We start from the raw sequence: 25,789 nt of genomic DNA on the forward strand, positions 1-25,789 counted from the left end.
TATCTTTCCATGTAATTAAATGTTCTTCTTTAAATAACTTAAAGTTTCTATGAAGATCAAGTAATGTCATACTACCAACTAACACGTCTACATCCACTTGGGTGCCTGGCTTTATGTACAGTCACATATACACGTATATGAAAGTACACCCATGGAGATGATCTAACGACAATATTTGTGTACACATATTAGAAGCTATAACATTCACATGTGTTAACTCATCTGATGCTCACAACCCTATGAGGTAGAGCTTATTGTCCCCCTTTTATAAATGAAGAAACCAAGGCACAGAAAGATGCAAAAGTTGCCTAGGTCACACTCTGACTCCAAAGGGTGTTGGAACTCCAAACCGCCACGTGGCCTTTCAGGACGCCATTGAGATTTCACAGTCCACGGGGTTAAACAGAAAAAAAGAAACATTTATCTTCTTCCACCTCACTTTCTAATTTATGTTATTTTGCCTTGTTTTAAGTACCCTTGTAAGTCACCTGAAATCCTCCTCTGCCATGGCATAAACAAACAGTGCAGAGAGTGGTACCCGGCACAAGAAGACAAAGTTAAAATTCTACCCCAGGGCAGAGGATAAATCCAGGCAGTCCTGCAATGAAGTGGATTTATTTCCTTGGGCTGCAGTGAACTTCCATCCCTAGAAGAGCTGGCTTGGGTGGCCATCTCTCAGGGAGGCTGGGGTAGGCACTCTTCCAAACAGACTGAGCTGGGCCAGACTAGCCCTGAGGCCCCTTCTTAGACTCCCAGAGTTTATGAAAATACCAATAAGACAAAAGGAGACACTCAATGGGGCTAATGCAGCAAGCCAGCTGTTGGGCCAGAACCAGTATCCCAAGTTTTCAAGCCAGGCCTGTTACCAGCTCACTCATCTAAAAGTTAACAACTGGCAGTTCAGTTCAAAACTCTCAGCCCAGTGTATTCTTTCCCCTGAAGTGCTTTGGCTGCTGCTGTCACTGTCTTCAGCCCTTCAGTTAAGGTGGCAGAGAAGGAGGCAAGAAGCTGGGTGGCCACAAGGATGTCCCACTAGACTAGAATTGGGTGGGATGATCTGTTTGACGAATGTGAGGAGAGGAAGGAGCCAGCTTTCTATGGCTGTAAGATCTTAGGCAAGTCTCTTCACCTCCTGAGAACTGTTTCCTCCCTCATCTGCAAAATGGACTTTCACACCAACTCTGCAGAGCAGCTATGGGTTCCTAGCAGATAGTATGGGCTACAGCACCTTTGCACCCTGAGCCGGGAAGCACCTTATCAGGCTGCCGGTGGATCTGGTGAGGGTTAAGCCACCTCCAGCCCGAGGCCTGGGGGGTGCTGGCCAGTGTCCAGGTGCTGTCTAGTTTTGACCCCCTTTAGCCTCCAGCCCACCACAACTCCCCAGGTAGGAAAGGGGCTGCTTTCTCTACAGACAGGCCCACCGAATAGTGACAACTCTGAGGGGACGGAAGAGCCACTCTTTGCCTCCAGATGCCAGGGTCTGCGGGTAGGAGGGGCGAGCCAGCAGAGGCTCCCTCTTTCTCACGATTCCGGGCTGTCTGCCCACGGGGCACGGCCCTGGACGCGGTGCCACGAGGGCCATCACGCTGGGTTAGAAGAAGGCCCGACCCCGGCTCAGCAAAGAAAACAAACACAGATGTGTTTGCCCGGGACCAGGAGGGAGAAAAATCGCCCCCTCTCCCTCGCCTGCGCGCTCCCCCGGGGCGTGGGGCCGGCGGAAACCTGCTGGGCTCCCGGGGCAGCGAGGAGCCGGGCGACGCGGACGGTCCCCGGCCGGCCCCTCCTCCCTCCGCGGGGTGCGCGCCGGGCCCAGCCCCCTCTCCGGGGTTTCCCCGGGCGCTCTCCTCGCTTCCCTTTGTCTCCGCTTCTCCTTCTCCGCCGCCCCGGTTCCCACCCGCTCCTACCCTCGCTCTCTCCGGGTCCCCGGCCGCTTCCCTTTAACTTTCTTCTTTCCCGGGGTGAAAACTTGGCTCGGGAGTCGGCGGCTGCCAGCCGACGTTATTGGCCGGCGCCCCGCCCGGCGGCCCCGCCCCCCGCCCCCGCGCTCCCCTCCGCCCCCCACTCCCTGCGCGAGTGGCGGCGGCGGCGGCGGCGGAGCCTTCGGGGGCGTGCGTGCGTGTGTGAGTGCGCGCCAGCCAGCGGGAGTGTGTGCGCCCCGGGCGCGGGCTGGGCGGCACTCGCACCGCGGCGGCAGCGGCGGGAGCCGGGCGGCCGCGTCGTCATTCGGGCGGGAGAGGCGGCGGCGGCCGGGCCGGGCCGGGCCAGGGCTGGGGCAGCGGCGGCCGCGCCGGGCATGGAGCTGGCAAGCCCGCGCTGAGGCAGGACGCGCCTGCTAGCAGCCAGCGAGAGGCTCTCCGCAGTCCGGCGCGCGGGCTCCCCGGCCGGGGCCGGGCAAACTTTTCTTTCTCTTTTGCCCTCTCCTGAGGTAAAGTCCCGAACGCGGACTCGCCGGCCGAGGGTGCGATCTGGGCCAGCAGAGCGGGAAGCCCGGGCTGCTGGAGGAGGGGGCGCGGGCCGTGCGAACTCAGGGGCTCTACGAGTTGTCCCGCGCCCGAATTGAGGGGTGCGGGCGGGGCGGCGGCGGACGAGCAGACGGGCGCGGGCAGGACCCTCGGGCGGCGTGGCGGTGGCGGGGAAACCGAGAGATTGCCCGCGGCCCCAGCTCGCCGCCGGCGGGGAAAAGGAGGCGCGGGCAGTGCGGGGCCGGGGATCCCCGGATTCGCCTGCCCCTGGGACGCGGGGGACCGAGGCGGGCGTTCGGTGCGGGGGAAGCCGGGCGCTCGCCCGCGTCCCCGCTTGCCGCCCCGCCGCGGGGTTGGAGGGCGCGGGGCAGGCTGGCTGAGCGCGGCTCCCCTCTCTCCGCAGGCGCCTTCTGCGGCGGGCGGACCGACTCCTCGGCGCGGCGGGGCCGGGGCAGGCTGGACGCAGCACGATGCGCGCAGTGTGGGAGGCGCTGGCGGCGCTGGCGGCCGTGGCGTGCCTGGTGGGCGCGGCGCGCGGCGGGCCCGGGCTCAGCATGTTCGCCGGCCAGGCGGCGCAGCCCGACCCCTGCTCGGACGAGAACGGCCACCCGCGCCGCTGCATCCCGGACTTTGTCAACGCGGCCTTCGGCAAGGACGTGCGCGTGTCCAGCACCTGCGGCCGGCCCCCGGCGCGCTACTGCGTGGTGAGCGAGCGCGGCGAGGAACGGCTGCGCTCCTGCCACCTCTGCAACGCGTCGGACCCCAAGAAGGCGCACCCGCCCGCCTTCCTCACCGATCTCAACAACCCGCACAACCTGACGTGCTGGCAGTCGGAGAACTACCTGCAGTTCCCGCACAACGTCACGCTCACGCTGTCGCTCGGCAAGAAGTTCGAGGTGACCTACGTGAGCCTGCAGTTCTGCTCGCCCCGGCCCGAGTCCATGGCCATCTACAAGTCCATGGACTACGGGCGCACGTGGGTGCCCTTTCAGTTCTACTCCACGCAGTGCCGCAAGATGTACAACCGGCCGCACCGCGCGCCCATCACCAAACAGAACGAGCAAGAGGCCGTGTGCACCGACTCACACACCGACATGCGCCCACTCTCTGGCGGCCTCATCGCCTTCAGCACGCTGGACGGGCGACCATCGGCGCACGACTTCGACAACTCGCCGGTGCTGCAGGACTGGGTTACGGCCACCGACATCCGCGTGGCTTTCAGCCGCCTGCACACGTTCGGCGACGAAAACGAGGACGACTCGGAGCTGGCGCGCGACTCGTACTTCTACGCCGTGTCCGACCTGCAGGTGGGCGGCCGCTGCAAGTGCAACGGCCACGCGGCCCGCTGCGTGCGCGACCGCGACGACAGCTTGGTGTGCGACTGCAGGCACAACACGGCCGGCCCGGAGTGTGACCGCTGCAAGCCCTTCCACTACGACCGGCCCTGGCAGCGCGCCACCGCCCGCGAGGCCAACGAGTGCGTGGGTGAGTGGGGCGCCACGGGGACGCGGGCCGGACCCGGGCGGGGCGGGGACCCGGGCGGCTGCTCCCGGGCCTAGCGATCGAGGGTTCCTGAGCGTTTCCCGCTGCGTGGATGTGGTGGGGACGGTGGGAGGCGCGTTCCGGGAGATCCTGGGCGGTGGGGCCGGTGGGGCCGGTGGGGCCGGGAGAGCCGGTCCACTCGAGCGCCTGACGATGGCCGATTGGGTTGGCCTCCTGTGCGCTGAGCTAAGACAAGCTGTTTGGTTTGCGGAAAATTTAGCGGTCAGTCCCCCTAATCCCAGATCCAAGGCAGACACTGATTGCCTTCTCCTCGGTTTGGCGGGACTCTGGGATCCACACCCACCCCCCGCCCCCGCCCCAGGGCAGCAGCTGGTCTCGCAGTTGGGGACCCCGGCCCGGTTCCCAGGAAGTTCCAGCTCCACGGCCACAAATCCCTTGGGAGGTGGCAAAGGGATTTGCAATTTGGGGCTAATTCGGTGCACGATGAACGTCACTCCTGCGTCCTCCATTTATCTTACAGTTTGAAAATAGATATAGTTTTTCTTTTGGATAGCGTGTTTGGGCTAGCAAAAGAATGATGTGATTTAAATTAATTATTATCTGCAGATTACAAAAGAGAGTTCACTAATTATTTTAAACTAATTCAGTCCCGGTCCAAAAAAGAAGTGTACCAGATTTTCGTTGTTGTTGTTAGCATGGTGGGGGGGTGGTGGCTGTATTGGGGTGAAATTAAACAATTCCGACGAATTAACTAAGGGCCCAGATTCTTGATTTTATGGGGTTTCAGGTCCTGAAAGGGAAATCTCACAAAACCCTGTACTGGTGGATACTGTTGTGTCTGAAATGAGTCTTGAAAAAAAAAAAAGAAGAAATCCATTCTGTTTCTGGATCATACAGCCAGAAACTGTATGTAGAAACTTGCTGCTGTAGAAACTCTGAGCCCTCAGTTTCTCCTCAGGAGGAGAAAAAGAAGAAAAGTAGAGGAAAGGTAGGTAGGGAGACCATACTCAGCTCTTCCAGTGTGAGATGTACAGGTACAAATCCCGCGCTTTATTTTAAGGAAAATCATTTAGTTCGGCCATCTGCCCTTGGGTGAAATAGAGTCATTTCCTCCCCCTTCCACGCAGCCAGTGTGAGTCTCTTCAGTTGCCTCCGCCTCTGAGGCACATTACAAAGTTTGCTGGACCCCACAAACACACGTCTTGAGGTCTGGTTCTGATTAATTGTGTCATGTTGTTGTTGAATAGTTTGTGCCTCATGACTTGTGGATGCAGACTTTCTCGGAATGGAAAACATGTTTTGGAGAAGCCTGGTCGGCTCTGAGGCCCAGGCGGGCGTCCTGATCTGCAGAGGGCGGTTCTCCTGTTGCATGGCCCGATCTCCATTTTTGTACTCCATCCAAGGGTCCACTTCTGCAGACCTCATTGTACTTCCCCCTCCTGTAAGGGACGCCACTGCTGGCTGGTCGGAAGAGACTTTTCAGAATTCTGGTGGTGAGACAGTGGTCACTCCCCGACTTAGTCGTCTTTGAGAATAGAACGCCTTTGATCTGCTCCATTCCTTCAGAAATGTTGGTTTTTCCCATCTCTTCTCTTTCTTCTCGCCTTTCCTCTTTTCTTTTCTTCCTTTTGTGAGTGAAAACCCTTTATTGATATTTAAAAGGCCTCCCAGGGTTTGGCTATCTGTGTTAGCTTGTATGTGCATATGAAAGATAACGTCTCATCGTCACCAGCAGGGCCTGATTGGAAAACACGCAAGTGAATACATGGAGGCACATAAGCTGGCTATGATGGTAACATTTTCCTGGCTTGAAGATTCCTCTTAGCCGTGGTGGTATTGTTCCGATACCACCCATCTCCAGCTCTCCGTCACTTTGTATATAGAGAAGTAACCCGCAATTGTTTTAACAGTGGCCGTGCGCTTGAAATAATCTCCATAGTTGAGGATTTTGTCTTTTGACCAAAGCACTAACTCTGTGCACAAATTGGATTGATTGGGGGTTTTTTTTTTTTAAGCCAAATTGAGCAATCAACATATTAACTAATGTAATTAGTAAGCCTTTTTGTTCAAAAAGTTTAATTAGGCCTAATAAGTACATAATCTACATGACAAATAATCGGCTGACAATATTTTCTGGGTTTCACCGAAGTTATTTTAATTCTCAGTAGTTAAAGTATCTTTAAATCTTGCCAATTATTCAGTCATCTCATAAAAGCCAAGCCAATTCAATGATGTTAAAGTTATTTATAGTTTCCTTTTTGAATAGATGTTCTGATACCTTGTAGATGTAGCCTCGGGAATGTCAGGTTGAAGTTCCCATAAAGTCTTAATTGAAGTCTTAGTGATTTTTCCATCATTTCGCAAAAGAGAAAGCCAGCAAAGACAATTTAGAAGTGATTTACAATTAAAGGTCGAGCTTTTTATGAAAAGGCCCTGAAGTGGAGATACGTGAATGAATTAGTATTTGACAGGTGTTCTGAGACACTGCAGGGCACTGTACTAGGAAAAGGCATTAATAAATCCTTCAAACGCTAACTTTTGTACTATCAGCGGCTCAGATCCACCCCCCCAACATAATCCTATCTTGTGAATTTCACACTGTTGACATAGAAAGTTAGGCTACCCAGATTATTTACAGCTAAGGCAAATAACTATATTTTCTACTCTAAAAATGTTTTGATTAAAAAATGAAACATTATCACTGTCTGTCTTTGCCTTTCTAAAATAATGAGACATGACATAATAAACTGACGTCGTTCCCTCAGTTAACTGTCTCACCGCCTGCTCATCCTAAAACTTTAAGAAAACATTGATATTATTATTTTTCTAAATAGTTCTATATAGGGCCAAGAAAATATTATATCCTATAGGTTTTTCTTTGGTCCAGCTTTCTTTTCAGGGTTGTTTCAAGGTTGAGTTCTCTATGAAGTAAACGTGAATTTTTATAAGGTCCAGTTTTATTTTAAACGCAATTTTGGATTTCTTCCGGAAAAGAAAACCCAAAACAATATGAAAGACAAGACTGTGTATAATGTTAACAGCCTCGACAGCTCTCCGTGGAATAACTAAATACTTTCTTCCGCCCATATGTATCAGCAGTGTTCACATGCTCTTATACACATGTGCATTTATATTCATCGTGTAAAGAAGCATCCATGCATTGGGGGGAGTATACATTCAAGAGAAAATGCATGAACAGTTTTAAACCACCTGGGTTGCTAGACCCTCCCCCCCTTCCTTTTTTTTTTTTTTTTTCAAAAAAGAGCATCTGAAGACCATATTGTGTTTCCATAAATTATTGACATCAGTTTTAATCAGTGTCCCCCTGACGTCGGAGCTGTGTTAGTGTTTAGTGCCTGATGAAGCATGCTGTTTAATCTTACTGCGGGGATGTCAGCATGAACCCCTGCCTGGTTTGTGACAGGGTGAACTTATGAAAACTTGTTTTGCGACTCACACCTTGGCTTGGCGTTGCCCTGCTGAAACCCAAAACCCACACAAAAGACGTCTCTGCAAGATGAGCATTGTGCTGGGCTGGCCTCCTATGGTCATGGGTACCTGCACCATAAAGCTTGTAATTGTTTAAACATGGCTTTGGGAGGGGGTCCTCAGGCTGTAAGTGGCTCTGGGCCTGCCGTCATTCCTGGCAGGAGAGGGAGGTTATGTGGAGGCTGTTGCTGTGAGAAATCTAATGCCCCGATAAAAACTCTTGCAAAATCAGAAGGCTAAAATGATCTGCTGCTCAGTCTGGTATATAGCTGTAGATAAGTGAATATTCTTATAGTCCTAGTAATTATCATGGGCTTCCCTGTGGGTCAGCGGTAAAGAATCCACCTGCCAATGCAGGAGACACGGGTTCATTTCCTGGGTTGGGAAGATCCCCTGAAGAAGGAACTGGCAATCCACTCCAGTTTTCTTATCTGGGAAGTCCCATGGACAGAGGAACCTAGCGGGCTAGTCCATAGAGCTGCAAAGAGTTGGGCATGACTTAGCGACTAACCACCACCACCACCATTTATTATAATTATTATCTTTATATGACTGACCCTGGAAGGCTTTTTTTGCCCAACACTCACATTTAGTTATTTAATCAGGCTTGTAACTAAGCTAATACTAGGCCGCATTATTGTTCTTATTTCACAGAGTAATAAACCATAACCTTAGGGTAAGGGCTTTACCCAAAGTCATATAGCTAGTAGGTGGTGGAGCTGGGTCTCCAGCCTGACGTTTAGGCTTTGTTTTACTGCATCTTCTGTGCTGCCTTCCCATAGAATGTATGAATGGCTGGATGGCTGGATGAATGAACAGTTCATGTACAGGCAGAACTCAGAGAGATAGTGTAGGTTCATTTACAGACCGCAAGCAGATGTTGCGATAAAGCAAGTCACATGAATTTCTCAGTTTCCCAGTGTCTGTAAAAGTTGTTTACACTGTACTGTAGTTTATCAAGTGTGCAATAGCATTATGGCTTAAAAAATAGCAATCTACATATCTCAATTTAATAAAAATACTTCATTTCAGGAAGCTATATTCAATATCTTATGATGAGCCATAATGGAAAAGAATCTGCAAAATTATATATATATATATATGTATAACTGAAACATATTGCTGCACAGCAGAAATTAACACATCATAAATCAACTATATTTCAATAAAATTAAAAAAACACTTCATTGCTAAAAATGCTAACCATCCTCTGAGCCTTTCATGAGTCATGTTAATATTAATAGTAGTAACATCAAAGATCACTGATGATGGATTACTGTAACACAGACAATAATAAAAAGTTTGAAATTGCTAAGAATTACCAAAATGTGACCCAGAGGAGTGCCCGTAGACTTGCTTCAACCTGTAAGAAACACAATGTCTACAAAGTTCAGTAAAGCACGGTACAATCAAGCGAGGTCTGCATGTGGAGGACAATAGCTGGAACAACCTGTTGCCTCTTGCTGGAATTAAAGGTGGTTCCCTGGTTGTGTTGTATAATGTGATAGTATGTCATATGATGCCATAGATCATATTTACTATGTTCATACATGTTTGAATGCTTGCATATGAAATTGTATATAAAAAGTTGTCTTTGATGTTAGCCTTTAGGCCTCGTGGGAGCCAGGAGCTTTTAGGAATGTAACTGCAGAGTGTTTAAACACCTTTGTGTGAGTGTTCAGCATGCATAGGTGTCGCTCATGGCTGAGTTTTGATTTCAGGGCCCGTGATCTCTCTCAGAGGTGGTGGAACAGAGCTCGTGATCAGAAATTCCTTTTTTAACCAGGCCTTCTCCTTTCTCCCTAGTGCGCAGTAGCTGGTTGCGTCTCTGGAACATATTGGAAAAAGAATAGGACGTGGCTAAGAAGTATTGTTATCAAAGAAGGGAGTTTAGGGACTTCCCTAGTGGTCCAGTGGTTAAGACCTCACCTTCCAATGCCGGGGGTGCAGGTTTGATACCTGCTCGGGAAGCTAAGACCCTACATGCCTTGCAGCCAGAAGACCAAAAAATCATAAAACAGAAGCAATATAAACAGTAAACATAGTAACAAATTCAATAAAGACTTTAAAAATGGTCCACATCAAAAAGAAAAGTCTTAAAAATAAAGAGGGGAGTTGAATGGTGTATCCTGGTCGCTGGCGGGGTGCTGGTACATGCAGGGCACGTGTGTCAGTGGCATGGAGTTGTTGTTAATCGCTTTGGGCCCCTGGCAGCTGGAGTGAGGGTCACTGCTGAGGTGGGCCCAGAGGCTGCTCACTGACCCAGAGAAGTGAGACAGAGCCGAATCAAGACACACCTTCTGGGGAGAGTCTGTTTCTTTCCAAGGCTTTGCCAAGCTGTCCTTTCGCCCTGCCCAGACTTCTCTCTGACCTCCTCCTCCCGTAGAAAAATGAGATCCTCGGAAAAGTATTTGAGACTTCAGGTCCAGGGTAAATACTGGAAAGGCAGTGGGTTGCAATTCAGATGTTCCCTGGAAGGAACCCCCTCATTGTCTGCTCACAGCTGGTATCGATAATTTCCTTCTGCAGATGAGTTGTGCTTTTCATTAAGTAAATTTTTTGTCTTGGGATTAAACCAACATTGTATTCTTAATAGACTTTTATGTTTACACTTCAAAAGTCCACCGGGTTGTTATTCGTGTTATCTTGATGGCTTCTACGGCGTCTGCTATGCACACTGGCTTCACCAAAATAAATGGCTCTCTAGGGAAATGGATTATAAAACGGTCTTATCTGTTGATGCTGTAGTGCGGGTATTTTGTGAGCCAGTATTTTTTATTTATTTATTTTTTTTGCTTCCTTTCAGAAGTGATCATCATACCTTGAGTTTCTGTAGTGCCTTTCATTAGTGGGAGACCGGAGGTCTCGGGGGGCTTTTGAAATGCTCAAGATTTAAGGTTAATACTTACAGAGTGGCCAACAGCATTTTGCTTGTCGTTCTGAAGAGACACACCTCAGCCCTTGTGGTCTCTGCAGCCTCGGAAGATGCAGCTTTGGTTTAGGTGGCCAGGGAGTTTAAAGTATCTGTCCCAGGGGCGTGTCAGGTTGCATGCTGAAGACAGACTGAAAACCCCTACTAAGTGCCAGGCATCATACTCTGTGCATTACATGTGCTTTATGTCAGTGAATCAGATTGCCATGAGAAACGGAAGCCTTTCAAAACCAGATGTCCTGGCCACCAGCAGGGAGATTTTGCACAAACCAACCCGAGTGTGGACAGGGCTCATCTTGGCTTGTTCAGTGATGCCATTGCAGACACAGAGAGCGGGCGGGTATCAGTGGCACTTGTCTCAAAGGCTGATCATATAAAAGCCACATTCTGTTGTAATCAGCTCCCAGGGATGGTTCTGAACAGCACCTGGAATAAGGGAACTGCCCGTGAGAGTCGTTGGACATAGGGCCGTTCGCCGCCAGTCTGTCTGTTGTCTCAGTCCTGTTCGATGTGTATAGCACCATATAGGGAGTTCCAGGTTGCATTTCTGTATTTGTATTCCAGAAAATGTAGCCCTATTATAAACTTGGAATTAGATTTTCCTTTGCCTTGGAACGTTATATGATTTACATAACATGTAATGATTTAATGACATAATGTTTTATGATTGTATAATGTGAGTTTCCCCCAGGTCAGAAGGCAGAGACCCATCAGCTGGTCAGCTCTTTACTTCTCGAGATGATACTTCCTTTCCATCCCCAGTTCCTGGGAGTCTGTGACTGGGTATGTGTTCAGCCCTGACGTTGTTATTTTTGTGCCAGTTTTGCCCTCTGACAGAGAGAAGGGACTGTGGTCATGGGATGGATGAGATGTGAGATGCTTTCCATCTGAGCCTTTCTCATCCAGCATTGAAGCGCCTGCTCCAAGCCTCCTTTGTGTTGGATGTCTCTAGCCAATGCATCCACGGGCCCTCAGGGAACAAGGTACTGTGTCAGCAAGGAGACAGGTGTACCAGTGGTTCAGGAGTGCTGCCAAGGAGTGGAGAAGTGTACACTGCCTCTGCCTCTATTGGGGTCATTCCTAGAGATCCTGAGCCTTTTGCCGTTAGGGTCAGTGTATTAGCCGGTGCTGAGGCTGTAATCCCCTTGCAGTGCTTTTATGCATATAAAGACGATACAGAAGAAAGATTTCTCAGTCGGTATGCCAGGCCTCTGGGTTATTTAAAGCGGTGAGTGGGGACTTTCCACTGGCAGTCCAGTGGTTAAGACTCTGCACTTCCACTGCAGCGCTAGTGGTAAAGAATCTACCTGTCAGTGCAGGAGATGCAAGAGACACGAGTTCAGTCCCTGGGTTGGGAAGATCCCCTGGAGGAAGAAATGGCAATCTGCTCCAGTATTCTTGCCTGGAGAATCCCATGGTCAGAGGAGCCTGGTGTGTTACAGTCCATAGGGTTGCAGAGTTAGACACAGCTGAAGCGACTGAGCACACACACACACACACACACACACACACACGCACACATACTTCCGCTGCAGGGGCTGCGGGTTTGATCCCTGGTTGGGGAACTTAAGATAATGCATGCAGTCTGGTGTTGCCAAAAAAAGGGGAAGGATGAGCGGTTTTTTAGAGGTCAAAGTACATTTGTTCAGTGAGAACCTGAAAGGCAGAAAGTAACACTAAGAGGGACAGAAAGTTCACTATATCACCTGATAATCAATGAATCCTCCCAACCCAGCCTGGATGGAGGCTCTAGAACTCAGTCTCTGTGGACGGTTTGGGACTAGCCTGTATAAGGCGTGTGAGATACCAGCCTCTCTGCAGGGTCCAGCTTTAGTTGAGAGCCATTCATGCTCCTTCCTGGCCATGTTATTGCTAGATTTTCTAGATTTCCCCCACTTCTTTACTGCCTGCAGATAATAGAGAGTATTAGTCATCATGTATGATTTTTCACACATTCTAGAGTCTCCACACTTAAGTTAGACGCTCTGTAGGACCATAGTCACCTTTGAAGGAGCTGGGTTTGAATAAATGAGTCTTCAGTTCAGTTCAGTTCAGTCGCTCAGTCATGTCCGACTCTTTGCGACCCCATGAATCGCAGCACGCCAGGCCTCCCTGTCTGTCACCAACTCCCGGAGTTTACTCAAACTCATGCCCATCGAGTCGGTGATGCCATCCAGCCATCTCATCTGTTGTCCCCTTCTCCTCCTGCCCCCAATCCCTCCTAGCATCAGGGTCTTTTCCAGTGAGCATGAGGTGGCCAAAGTACTGGAGTTTCAGCTTCAGCATCAGTCCTTCCAATGAACACCCAGGACTGATCTCCTTTAGGATGGAAGTAACAGTAAAATGAGGTAGACCTCTTTTAGTTTCCCGAACGCCTGTATGTTACATTATATTCCATGGATGGACTGTCCCAAAGGGATGGACACTTTCTGCTGTCTCATTACGTTTGTTGGGACTTCTGATTTCATCTCTTCCTGTTTGGAGTGGCTGTGGTGAGTACTTAGCAATGCCTCTCTTCCAAATTCTGAAACCACGGCAGACATCACTAATCAGTCACAGCACTCATTTTTCTAAGTCCTGAAATGGTCTTAGAGTATTAGACCCTCGGCTTCCCTGGTGGCTCAGATGGTAAAGAATTATGCCTACAATGTCAGAGACCCAAGTTCAATCCCTCGGTTGGGAAGATTCCCTGAAGAAGGGAATGGCTATCCATTCCAGTATTCCTACCTGGAGAATTCCATGGACAGAGGAGCCTGGTGGGCTACTGTCTGTGGGGTTGCAAAGAGTTGGACATGACTGAGCAACTAACACACACTTCGGTATAATATCCTAGGCGGCCATTACCGTTTAGTCAGAATTAGCCTAGGAGATGAAAACTGTAAGACAGTTTTGGTCCGGAAGACCTTCCCCTGCTCCCCCAGCCTGCAGACAAAGAAGTAGCCTGTAGGGGACTTCCTTGATGGTCCAGTGGTCAGGGAACTAGATCCCGTGTGCTGCAACTAAAAAAAAAAAAAGATCCCGTGTGCTGCAACTAAGACCTGGCACAGCCAAATAAGTATTTTTTTTTTAAAAAAAAGAAGTAGCCTTAAGTGGACGTTTCTGGAGCAGTCAGTGGTCAGGTGGCTCTGTTGGGTCTGGGGATGTGAAGAAGGGGGAAATGGTGCCCTCCATGTAGGTGGGAAGCGGTCTCTTCGAGGAGGGTGTGTGTGTGAGTGGTGAGCACTTGTACTGAACCAAACACCAGGGTGGGCCCCCAAGTGAGGAGCTTTGCTCAGTGCCTAGGACACAGGGAAGATGCTGTAGGTCTTGAGAGGAAGTGAGTTTTGGGTTTGGCTCCTGTACTAGGCAGGAACGGCACTGTGGTCCACTTCATATTTTCCTCCTGCATCTGCTCTGTCGTGGCATTTTACTTTCCTCATACCCCAACAGTTTGAGAGATCGCGGGGCCCTGAGAGGAGTGGCCTCCCCAGGAGAGTCAGCCCTGAAGTTCCCATGCAGGGTCCCCTGGACTGAGAAAACTCTAGAACTACCCCGAAACTCGAAGGAAATTACTCCCCAACCTGGGTTGGGGGCCTGGGGCTCTTCCCACCTGAGAAGTCAGACCCAGGACCCCAAACTAGGTCTGCGTGACATGGGGAGAGAGGACTCTGCCCAGGGCAAGCACTCTGCTTGCATTTGGGCCGAAGCAGAAAAAGTGCCGAACAATAACAGTTTCAACCCCAGCATGAAAAAGGAAACACATTGTGTTTACAGATATAGAGCTTGGCCTCCAAAACATGAAAGTACCTTTGGGTCGGGCGCCCCAGGGCAGGGCTGTTGGACAGCGGCTCCCCTGCTCCGAGTGGTGCGGCCAACGCGTTTCCTCTTCCCGCAGCCAGACCTCAGAGGTGGGCAGGTCCATCGCAGCCAAGTCTTTCTTCCCAGACCCAGCCCTGTCTCACTCCTCAGCTCAGACCTGGGGAGAACTCATGGTGAGAAAGCACTCGGCCCGCCCAGCTGCCACAAGGAAGGAAACTGCTTCTCACTCCAATCCACAGAAACTTAAGCCATGTTTAGGGGTGGATCATCTGTCGGTGCTGCTCAGACTCGCCAGGGAAGACTGGGACTGGATGTCCTCTGTGTTCTTCACCCCAGTGTGCTGTCGGAACCAAGATCAGAGACCTATTTGTTGTTTGATTTTTCTTCTTATATTTTTTTGGCCATGCTCCGCGGCATGTAGGATCTTAGTTCCCAGACTAGGGATGGAACCCACGCCTCCTGCGTTGGAAGTGCAAAGTTAACCACGCGACTCCCTGTCACAGAAGCCCCTGTCCATTGTTTTGAACCGAAGGTGTCTGCAGAAGAATTCAACCCTCAGTGAAAAGCAAGTTCTGATATTCCAACTATATAGAAACACTTCAGTTTTAAAATCAAGATCAGAGAGCACAGGGTTCTGTGTAATAGTGTCTGAAATACCAAGATGTGTGTTAGGGGTTATGGTTGAGAGAACCCGTCTCCAGCTTCAGACTGCCTGGGTTGAAGTCCTGGGTCCAGGCTCTCAGCGTGACCTTGGGCATGTTATTGAAGTTCTCTGGGCTTTCAGTGCCTGCAGGTCCTGGGGACTCTGCTGCAGACCTCCCTGGTATATGGAGTAGGGTAGGAAGTGAGGGGGCACAACTCCGAGGAAGGGGCTTAGAGGAGACTCAGAAAAGAGACCCTGAGGTGGAGTGCTGCTTCTAGACTTGAACTTTCTTTTGTAACAAAGTTTTTAATTGAAGCATAGTTGTTGTATAATATTATATAAGTTACAGGTGTATAGTATAGTGATTCACAATTTTTAAAGGGTATAGTCCATTTATAGTTATTATGAAATATTGGCTAAATTCCCCATGTTGTGTAATATATCCTTGTAGCTTATTTTATACCTAATCGTTTGTGCCTCTTAATCCCTCACCCCTATATTGTCCCTCCTTCTGCCCCCACTGGTAACCACTAGTTTGTTCTCTGTATCTGAGTCTGTTTTTGTTGTTGTTGTTGTGTTCACCATTGGTTGTATTTTTTTAGGTTCCACATATAAGTGATATTTCATACAGTAGTTGTCTTTTTCTATCTGGCTTATTTCACTTTAGCATAATGCCTTCCGAGTCCATCCATGTTGCTGCTGGTGGCAAAGTTTCACTCTTTTCTGTGACTGAGTAATATTTCATTGTGTGTGTATATATTAGTATGTGTGTGTATCTTCTTTATTCGTTCTTCTGCTTATGAACACTTAGTTTGCTTCCACATCTGGGCATTTGTAAATGATGCTGTTGTGAACAGTGGGGTACCTGTACCTTTCTGAATTCGTGTTTTCATTTTTGGGGATATATCCCTGGGAGTAGAATTGTTGGGATCATAGGGTAGCTGTCTTTAGTTGTTTGAGACGCCTCTATAAGTGACAGACCCAATGTACATTCCCACTAACAGTGCACTGGCATTCCCTTCTTGCCACATCCTCACCAACATTTGTTATTTATGTTCTTTTTGATAGTAACTATTCTGACAGATGTGAAGGGTATCCCACTGGGGTTTTGATTGGCATTTCCCTGATGATTAAGGTTGTTGAGCATCTTTTCATGTACCTGTTGGCCATTGGCATTTCCTCTTTGGAATGGAATATGGGCTCTAGGGTGCTCGGGCTCGGTAGTTGCTACGTGGGCTTAGTAGTTGCAGCTCCTGGGCTCCAGAGAGCAGGCTCAGTCTGTCCTGTGAGATCTTTGTCCCATGTGAGATCTTCCCAGACTAGCGGTGGAACCAGTGTCCCCTGCATTTCAAGGCGGGTTCGTAACTGCTAGACCAGCAGGGAAGCCCTTACTGTATTTTCTAACTGGACACTGCTGACATATAGGAAAGTCGTTGATTTTTATGTTAGTACTTTGCAACCTGCATTTTTACTGAACTCTTTTAAAATTAATTCTCATAGTGTTTCAGTTAATTCTCTCCTCTATTCAATTAGAACCCACAAATCACGAATATTTTAGCTCTTCTTTTCCAGCGTTTGGACTTTTATTTTTCTTGCCTTACTGCATTGAATAGAACTTGAAAGCGACGGTATAGAATAATGGTAAGACACCTTTATGTTGATCTTGATTTGAGTGAGAATGTCTCTAGAGTTTTATTATTAAGTATGTCATTTGTTCCTTGTTTCAGATAGATCTTTTTTATTGTGCTCAAAGGAATGACCTTGGTTCCTGGCTTACTGGAGGTTTGCTCCTTTTTGCTGTTGTTTTAAATTAAAAATATGTGGTTCCAAAAGAAAAAAAAAGAATATGTGGTTCCTTTAGAATGTTAATCCTTTAGATATCATTGAAGTGATCATATAATATTTCTGCTTAAGCATATTAAATAATGAATTATATTAATTGGTTTGATAAAATTTTAATAGCTTCACTGAGATATAATTCTCATACTGTATGCTTCACCCATTTAAAGCATACAACTCAATAGATTTTAGTATGTTTATAGAGTGATGTGTGCATGCATGCTAAGTCACTTCAGGGGTGTCTGGCTCTTTGTGACCGCATGGACTGTAGCCTGCAAGGCTTCTCTGTCCATGGGATTCTCCAGGCAAGGATACTGGAGTGAGTTGCCGTGTCCTCATCCAGGTAATCTACCTGACCCTGGGATCTATCCTGTGGCCCCTGCATTGCAGGCAGATTTTTTACTGCTGAGCCACCAGGAAAGCCCTAGAATGGTGCAACCATCTACTAAAGATCAGTTTCATCATAACGAGAAGAAACCTTTTACCCACAGCAGTCCCTTCCCAGTCCTTTTCTCTTGTGTTTCTGTCCCAGCCCCAGGAAAACATAAATTTATTTTTAATCTCTATGGACTTGTTTGTTGTGTACATTTTATATAAATAGGATAGTATAACCTGGGGCCTTTTGTTACTGACTTCAATGTTTAGCATAATTTTTAATGCTAAATAATTAGCATAATTAGCATAATGTTTTCATGGTTCATCCATGTTACAGCATGTGTCAGTACTTCATTTCTTTTTATGGCTGAGTAGTATTTCATTGTCTAGATATGTCACATTTTATTTATTCATCCTTAAGCTAGTGGACATTTGGATTGTTTCTACCTTTTGGCAGCTAGGAATAATGCTCCCATGAACACTGATATACAGTTCATACAGTTTTGTATGGATATGTGTTTTCATTTCTCTTGGGTATGTACCTCAGAGTGGAAATGCTGGGTCATATGGTAACTTCATATTTAACTTTTTGAGGAGCTGCCAGACTGTTTACCAAAGCAGCTGTTCCATTTTAAAGTCTTACCTGTAATGAATGAAGATTCCAGTGTCTCTACATCCTCATCAATATTTCTATTCTTTCTTTTCAATAGTAGTCATTCTGGTGATGCTGAGATAGTATCTTATTGTGGTTTTGTGATTTTCTAAATGGGAGCCATTCTAGTGTTCTTGGAATAAAGTTTATTTGGTTGTATTATTCTTTAGTGATGTTTTATGTTTTTTTTTTTTTGTATCTGTTCAAACATGTAATTTATCTGAACTTTTTTCTCTTTTTATTGTCTTTTGTATCAGGGCTGTTCTAACCTTATAAAATGAAGTGAGAAGTTTCTGTTCTTTTCTATGCCCTGGAATAATTTACGTGGCATGAGAAAGAACTTTTCCTTGAAGATTTGCTAGAATTAGCCCATCTGGGCCCTGTGCCATTTTGGGAAAAGTTATTTGATAACCATTTCAATTTCTTCCATGCTTATATGTTTATTCAGGAATTTCTCAACTGCTTTCTGAGTCAAATTTGGTAACTTATTTTCCAAGAAAATAATGATTTACCCAGATTTTCATTTTTTAAGCATAGTTGTGTATAGTAATCACTTCCCATTCCCAATCACTAAGAATTTTTTTTTAACTTTCAAATATGGCTGTATCACTCTTCTAATTTCTAATAGTGAATATTCTCACTCTCTTTTTACCTCAGTTTGTTTGTTTGACATTTTTGAAAGTGATGATGATAACACCTGATAATATCTGTTGAATGGTCAGTGTGTGCCAGGCCCTGTGCTAAGTATTTTGTATGTACTGTCTGCTTTTCAGAATCTGAACAACTCTGTGAGTTGAGTACTGTTATTCACATTTACAGGTGGTTGAGAAGTTCAGACATGTAACTTGCCTGAGACACAGCTACAAAGCCCAGAGTTGTAACTCAAACAGGATCTCTCTGTTCTCAGAGTCAGAGCTCTTACCTACTATTTTAGTCTGCCACTTATTTATTTTTTAATTTTGCTTATTTATTTTTTGGCTGCGCTGGGCCTTCGTTGCTGTGAGGGCTTTTTTCTCCGGTTGTGGTGAGCGGGGGCACTCTCTAGTTGCAGCGCGTGGACTTATTTCAGTGGCTGCTCTTGGTGAGGAGCACAGGCTCTATGCTAAGGGGCTTCAGTAGTTGCGGTTCCCAGCTCCAGAGCACAGCCTCAATAGTTGCGACCCACGGGCTTAGTTGCTCCATGGCATGTGGGATCTTCCTGGACCAGGAATCGAATCCATGTCCCCTGCATTAGCAGGCGAATTCTTTACCACTGGATCACCAGGGAAGTCCTGCCACTTATTTTTTGATGTTTTTAAATTCTTTCTAATTTTATAATTTCTATTTTATCTTTATTTATTTCTTATTTAGGCTTTTGTGGTCCTACTACATTTCTAGTTGAATGCTCAATTCAACTAATATCATTTTTTCCCCTTGTTCATATTTAGCAGTACAGCTATTTAAGGCAGAGATTTTTCCTTTCTAGAGTAGCTTTGAGCACTTACCCTTAGTTTTGATTTGTACTGCTCTCATTGTCACTGTTTTTCCAATGACTGTGTTGTTGTAGTTTTGATATTCTTTTCGTTTCTGGAGTTATTTATGAATTGGGTTTTCATTTCTAGAGTATTAACTCCTCAGAGTATATATTTTGTTATTAGTGTACAATTGCATTTCATTGCAAAGAATACATTTTTGTTTTGTTTTTAAATAATCTCATGTGTGTATATAAGGTCACTTCTGTTGCTAGTTCATGGGAACCGAAAGAGAGCTCTTGTTTTCAGGGTACAGAGTTCAATATATTTATCAAAATCAATTTTACTAATTATATTTTTCAGATACTCTGTATCTTTGTTTTATTTTTGCCTACAAAATGAGCAAAAAGACCATATTAACAGTAGACTGTAACATATCACTCTCTTAATTTGTGTTTACAAAGTGACAGTCTTCCAACCTTTTAAAAAATAAGAGATGTGCAAAGCCATATGATGCTTGAACCCAAAGTAAAAGCGGGGGTCACAAAATAGTATCTGAAATGTAGAGTTCAGAGCAGACTGCATTAAATAGGGCAAAGATGGTTATTTTATATTACACTGGTATCAGAAAGGGCTTCCCTGGTGGCCCAGCAGTAAAGAGTCTGCCTGAAGTGCAGGAGCCACAGGAGACGAGGATTTGATTCCTGGGTCAGGAAGATCCCCCGGCAAAGTGTGTGGCAACCCACTCCAGGATTCTCGCCTGGATAATCCCATGGACAGAGGAGCCTGACAAGCTACAGTCCATAGGGTTGCAAAGAGTCGGACATGACTGAAGTGATTTAGCAGCAGCAGCAACAGCTGATTTCAGAAGAGCTGCACCATATCATGAATGTGAATGGAAGTCACCAGGACCTTGGTCTCCATGGTGAAAAGAGGGAGTTGGCAGATGCTTCCTGGTCCCTTCCAGTGTTCCCATTCCATGAGGATGGTGTTGGGGTTCCCTCCCAAGTGGTTCCAGGAAGGGAATTAACTGGGAGTAAGGATTAGAAGCAAAGAATAGGACAGGATGATTCCTACTTGAGATTGGAGCAGTTTGAGCCGACAGCTGGGGTTGGGTTTATTGCTTTGGCTCATTCCTGTCTTTACAGGAGCATCTGCCTCATTGCCTCTTGGCCTGGCAAAGGAGATGTGCTGAAATAGAAGTCAGTCTGCACGGACAAGCTGGTGAGGCCACAAGAACTCCCTGACATGGGGTGCCACCTCCTGTAATGAAATATGACCCTGACGGCTGAATTTGGCTCTGGAATACGACTCCGCCCCCACCCTCGACTCCCATAGGCAGCTACTTACTTACAGAACAGGCAGGTTACTCAGCTCCATGCTGGCCTCTGTGCCCTCTCATTCTCTTGCCAAGAAGTGATTAATTCATTGAAGAAAGAGGCGATGCTGAAGAGAGGCATGTCTTTCACAGGATACCAGAACCATGAGAAAGGCTGAACATTAATGACCTAAGTATCTAATTTAAGAAGTTAGGGGGGAAAAATGAACAGAATAAGCCAGAACAAAGTGGGGACTGAGGAGATAAAAAAAAAAAAAAAAAATAAGAGCAGAAGTCAATGAACTAGAAAACAAATACTCAACAGAGAAGACCAAAGCCAAAAGTTGGTTGTTTGGGAAGATTAGTAAAACAAATATCTGGAAGTCTGGTAGAGGGGGGAAAAAAAGAGAAGGCACAAATAAATAACATTAGGAGTGAAAAAGAGCTATAACTAGAGATCTGACAGAGACAGAAAATAAGGTAATACTGTGAACAACTTTATGCTAATAAATTTAAAAAGTGGAATTGCTAGGAGTGGAATTACTGGGTCAAAAGGTAACTCTATATGACCTCTAGCATCTTGATCAACCCCTTGGAGTGTGTCATAAGATTGTAAATAGATGACCTACTTCACAGTCTTCTGTGGAACCAAAGAAACAAACAGATACAATGGATTTCATCGAAGTGAAAACTTGTGGTTTGGAGGACATTTTCAAGCAAAAGAAAGGACAACCCACAGAATAGGAGAAAATATTTACAAATCAACTACCTGAAAAGGTTTCAGAATATATAAAGAAATCTTACAACTCAACAACAAAAAGACAAAATAAATTTAAAAACAGGCCAAGAATTTGAATAGATATTTCTCCAAAGAAGCTATACTCATGGCCAATAAGCATGTGAAAAGATGTCAACATCATTAGCCATTGGAGAAATATAAATCGTGCCAGTTCACATCTACTAGGATCGCTAGTGAAAGTCACTCAGTCGTGTCCGACTCTTTGAGACCTCATGGACTATACAATCCAGGGAATTCTCCAGGCCAGAATACTGGAGTGGGTAGCCTTTCCCTTCTCCAGGGGATCTTCCCAACCCAGGGATCAAACCCAGGTCTCCCACATTGCAGGTGGATTCTTTACCAGCTGAGCCACAAGGGAAGCCCAAGAATACTGGAATGAATAGCCTATCCCTTCTCCAGCAGATCTTCCCGATCTAGGAATTGAACCGGGGTTTCCTGCATTGCAGGTGGATTGGCTGCAATCAATAAAATAATAACAAGTGTTGAAAAGAATGTGGAGAAATTGGAATGTTCGTGGGTACCCTGTTCGTGGGAATGTAAAGTGATGTAACTGCTTTAGAAAATAGTTCCTGAAAATGCTAAATGTAGAGTTACCACGCATAGTATAGTTAGTTGCTCAGTCGTGTCCGGCTCCTTGCGACCCCATAGACCCCATAGAGGAGCCTGCAAGGCTCCTCTGTCCATGGAATCCTCCAAGCAAGAATACTGGAGTTGATTGCCATTCCCTTCTCCAGGGGATCGTCCCAATCCAGGGATTGAACCCTGGTCTCCTACATTGCAGGTGGATTCTTTACTACTGAGCCACCTGGGAAGCCTGTAGAATTAACCATATGACCCAGCAATTCTACTCTTAGGTATATACTCAATAGAAATAAAAATACATATCCACATAAAACACTGAACACAAATGTTCATAATGGCATTATTCATAATAGCCAGAAAGTGGAAACAACCCAAACATCCTTCAACAGGTGAATGGATAAAGTTTGGCATATCCACAGAATAGAGTATTGTTGTTCAGTCGCTCAGTCATGTCCGACTCATTGCAACCCCGTGGACTGCAGCACACCAGGCTTCCCTGTACTTCACATCTCCCTGAGCTTGCTCAAACTCATTTCAATTGAGTTGGTGATGCTATCCAACCATCTCATCCTAATAATAGAATATTATTCAGCCATATAAAGGAATAGAGTACTGTATATGCTCATACATGGGTAGACCTTAAAAACTTAATTAAAAAAAAATCTTCATGATAGTTGAAAGCCAGTCATAGAAGGCCACATACTGTATGATTCTGCTTACATGAAATATCCAGAATAAGCAGATCCATCTAGGAAGCAGATTTATGGTTACCAGAGATTGAAGGGGGGCTGAGTGGGGAGGGACTGTTAAATTATGGGGTTCTTGTTGGGGTGATGAAAATGTTCTAGAATTAGTGATGTATAACTTTGTGAATGTACTAAAAATCATGGAATTATACACTTAATAATGGATAAACTCTATAGTATGGGAATGATATTTTAATTTAAAAAATTGTGTGGGGAAGGAAATGTTTATTAAAACGTGCATTTCTGAGCATTTTCCTGGCTTAATGAAGTCACATCTCTTGGGGGTAAGTTCTAGAAACTAAGACATCATATGCCATGAACCAATTAAGACTTGATGCAGCCACCCCCCGCCCCCCCAAAGAGTATCAGAGTTATTAAGACTGGGGGACTGTCACAGCGTGGAGGAGAAAAAGAAGACAAGAGGCTTACGTGCAATATCAGATGCTGGATCAGATCCATCCTGGACCAGAAATGGGCATTAGTGGGACAGTTGGTAAAGTTTGAATAATGTTTTTAGATAAGATTTCAGTTTTCTGGTTTTGATCATTATGGGATGGGTAGAAGACATACCCATTTGGGCAAGCTGGGTGAAGGGGACACAGGACTTCTTTGCACTGTTTCACAACTTTTTTGTTAAGTCTGAAATTATTTCAAATTGTAGCCCGCCAGGCTCCTCTGTCCATGGGATTTTCCAGGCAAGAATACTGGAGTGGGTAGCCATTCCCTTCTCCAGGGGATCTTCCCAGCCCAGGGATTGAACTCGTCTCCTGCATTGTAGACAGATCTTTTACTGTCTGAATGATGAAATTAACAAGAAATCGCCATCCTAGAGTGTCACGATTCCCAGTTTGAAAGCCAGTGGTATAGCAGGAAGATTTCTGGCTCTGGGAATCAGACAGGCCTGAACTGCACACCCTCTCCATCTAGTTCCTGAGCCTCTCAGCCTCAGCCTGTCATCTGAGAAATGGGATTCATCCACCTCTGTGCCCTGGAATTGTTGGAAAGTTCAATGAAAGGATGTTAGCAAGATACTAAGTACAGCCCCCTGCTTGTATCAGCTGCTCAGGAAATGCCAGCCCTCCCCCGAGGTTCAGAGTTATTCTCCCACTCAATCAGCCTCGGGTCCCTCTCGGGCCTTGGAGCCAGAGGATCAGCGGATGGTTCCTCTGGGCTGGGGTGTTTGGCCTGGCAGGGAGCTGTCTAAGCACTCGGGCTGGGCAGCCGAGAAAAGTTGCATCACGGGAGAAGGCGGGGGTTCGATGAGGTTGAGATGGGAAAGGAGTCTGGCCTGGGGAGCTTTCTCACAGGCTCTCCTTGGCAGGCCGCTTAAAGTTACACCAACTTCAAACAAAAAGGGTTTTCAGACACAAAGGAGGGCTCAACCTGGCCGGTGCCAGGCCTGGCTTGGCATTTGAATTCAGAAATCCAAGTCCTCGGAGCTCACAGGCAGGCCAGACCATCCCGGTAGCTCTGCCCCCACTCCGAGAATGCCAAGAACCTTCGGGAGAGCTCCCCTCCTGGGCCTGCTCCCATCCTTGACCCCGGGTCCAAATTAATTAGAGTAAAGTCAGCGCCGGTTCCCTGCCGGCGTTTATTCTGCTGACAGCTGGGACTCGGCCATGGGCCCGAAGGTGGTGCCCTTCCACCTGCCGCCGTGTCCAGCTCTCCCTGCTTTGCAGCATGTGGGTGGCTGTGCTGGCCTGGTTTTCTTTGGGATGGTTTTAAATAATAAAACAGCAGTTCGTGTTGGCTTCCCATTGGGTCAAGTACTTTAGGTAGTTTTTCAGTACCCCCCCCCCTTTTCTTCTGGCCACACTACGTGGCGTGTGGGATCTTAGTTGCCCGACCTGGAGTCAGACCCGTGCCCCCTGCAGTGGAAGTGTGGAGTCTTAACCACTGGACCGCCAGGGAAGTCCTTCAGTCCCTGTTTTTATATGGACCCCTCGGTGGTCTGTCGCTTGCCTCCCCCATGAGGCCAGAAGGACACAAGGAGGTGAGCCACACACAGTTAAAGGCACCATTAGAGAACGTTGGAAGGACTGAGTGCATTTAAGTGTGCACATAAGTGGGTTTTCCCTGTGACCCAGCAACTCTGCCCCTTCATGCCCACCCTGAAGAAATACACTGGGCACACAGAAAGGTATCAACAAGTGTTTGTCCCAGATTTATCTAGATCGATATCATAAAGTTGTGTCTCTCTGTGATGAAGACAGTAGAGACAGTAGACAGACAGATGGATATTCCTCCATGTCTTATCAGTAAGGAAATGGCGAAATAAACTGGTCTGTTCATACCCTAAAATATAATGCTGCAGTTAAAATCATAAATATATGTGTGTGCCCAGGAACAGAACTCCATAATACATGGTATAATACCACTCACATATCAAAACAAGATCCTGCCTCATCTGTCACTGAAGTGCTCCCCTGCACAGGTGTACTTCCTACTCCTTCGCCTCTCCCTAGCCAGTCTTAGCTCTGGTGCTTTGGGAATAGCATTGGTTTCAGGAAATTTGTAACTCGCGTGAGTTTGTTGTTATTAGGTGGATCATTGATTTATTAAATTAATGAAGAGCTAGGCCTGGAGTGGGTTCCTTCTTGGTGCTGAACTAGACAATGTCTTTGCAAACTACAGCTTGCAGGCCAAGTTCTGCCTGTTGCCTGTTTTGTAAATACTCATTGGAACACAGCCATGTCTGTTGTTTAGAGGTTGTGTGTGACTGCTTTTGGTACAACAGCAGGGTTTGAATAGTTGCACCAGAGACCTTGCAACGCGCCAAGCCTCAAATAATTATTGTCTGGCTGTTTCACACACAAAACATATCTTAGACCCTTCTCCCAGACCACCCTATTTCTTCCACTGTCTGGGGGATGTTGAAAGAATTTTACCCTTCCTGTTGCTGCTGTGGGGCTTCCCTGGTAGCTCAGTTGGTAAAGAATCCACCTGCAATGCAGGAGACCCTGGTTGGATAGCTGGGTCGGGAAGATCCCCTGGAGAAGGGATAGGCTACCAACTCCAGTATTCTTGGGCTTCCCTTGTGGCTCAGCTGGTAAAGAATCCACCTGCAATGTGGAAGACCTGGGTTCGATTCCTGGGTTAGGAAGATCTCCTGGAGAAGGGAAAGGCTACCCACTGCAGTATTCTAGCCTGGAGAATTTCATGCTTCAGTGGAGTTTGGGAGAACTGTTTGTAAAACCCCC

General features: G+C 46.9%; 1 protein-coding gene across 3 annotated transcripts in view; it reads left to right on the top strand.

Moving 5' to 3' along the window:
* The window catches only part of NTN1 (netrin 1), a 207,820-nt gene that overhangs the window by 14,776 nt on the left and 167,255 nt on the right, over positions 1-25,789 (top strand). For 2 of the 3 annotated variants that reach the window (XM_070479088.1, XM_070479086.1), the window contains exon 2: positions 2,866-3,947. In XM_070479088.1, the coding sequence (XP_070335189.1) occupies positions 2,933-3,947 (1,015 nt within the window). In that variant the 5' untranslated portion in view covers positions 2,866-2,932. Of the gene's footprint in view, positions 1-2,098; positions 2,426-2,865; positions 3,948-25,789 lie in introns of those variants that run through there. The other variant, XM_070479087.1, reaches the window with a different exon arrangement.

This window comes from Odocoileus virginianus, chromosome 17 (genome assembly GCF_023699985.2).
Source record: "Odocoileus virginianus isolate 20LAN1187 ecotype Illinois chromosome 17, Ovbor_1.2, whole genome shotgun sequence".
In the NCBI taxonomy this organism is placed as follows: Eukaryota; Metazoa; Chordata; class Mammalia; order Artiodactyla; family Cervidae; genus Odocoileus; species Odocoileus virginianus.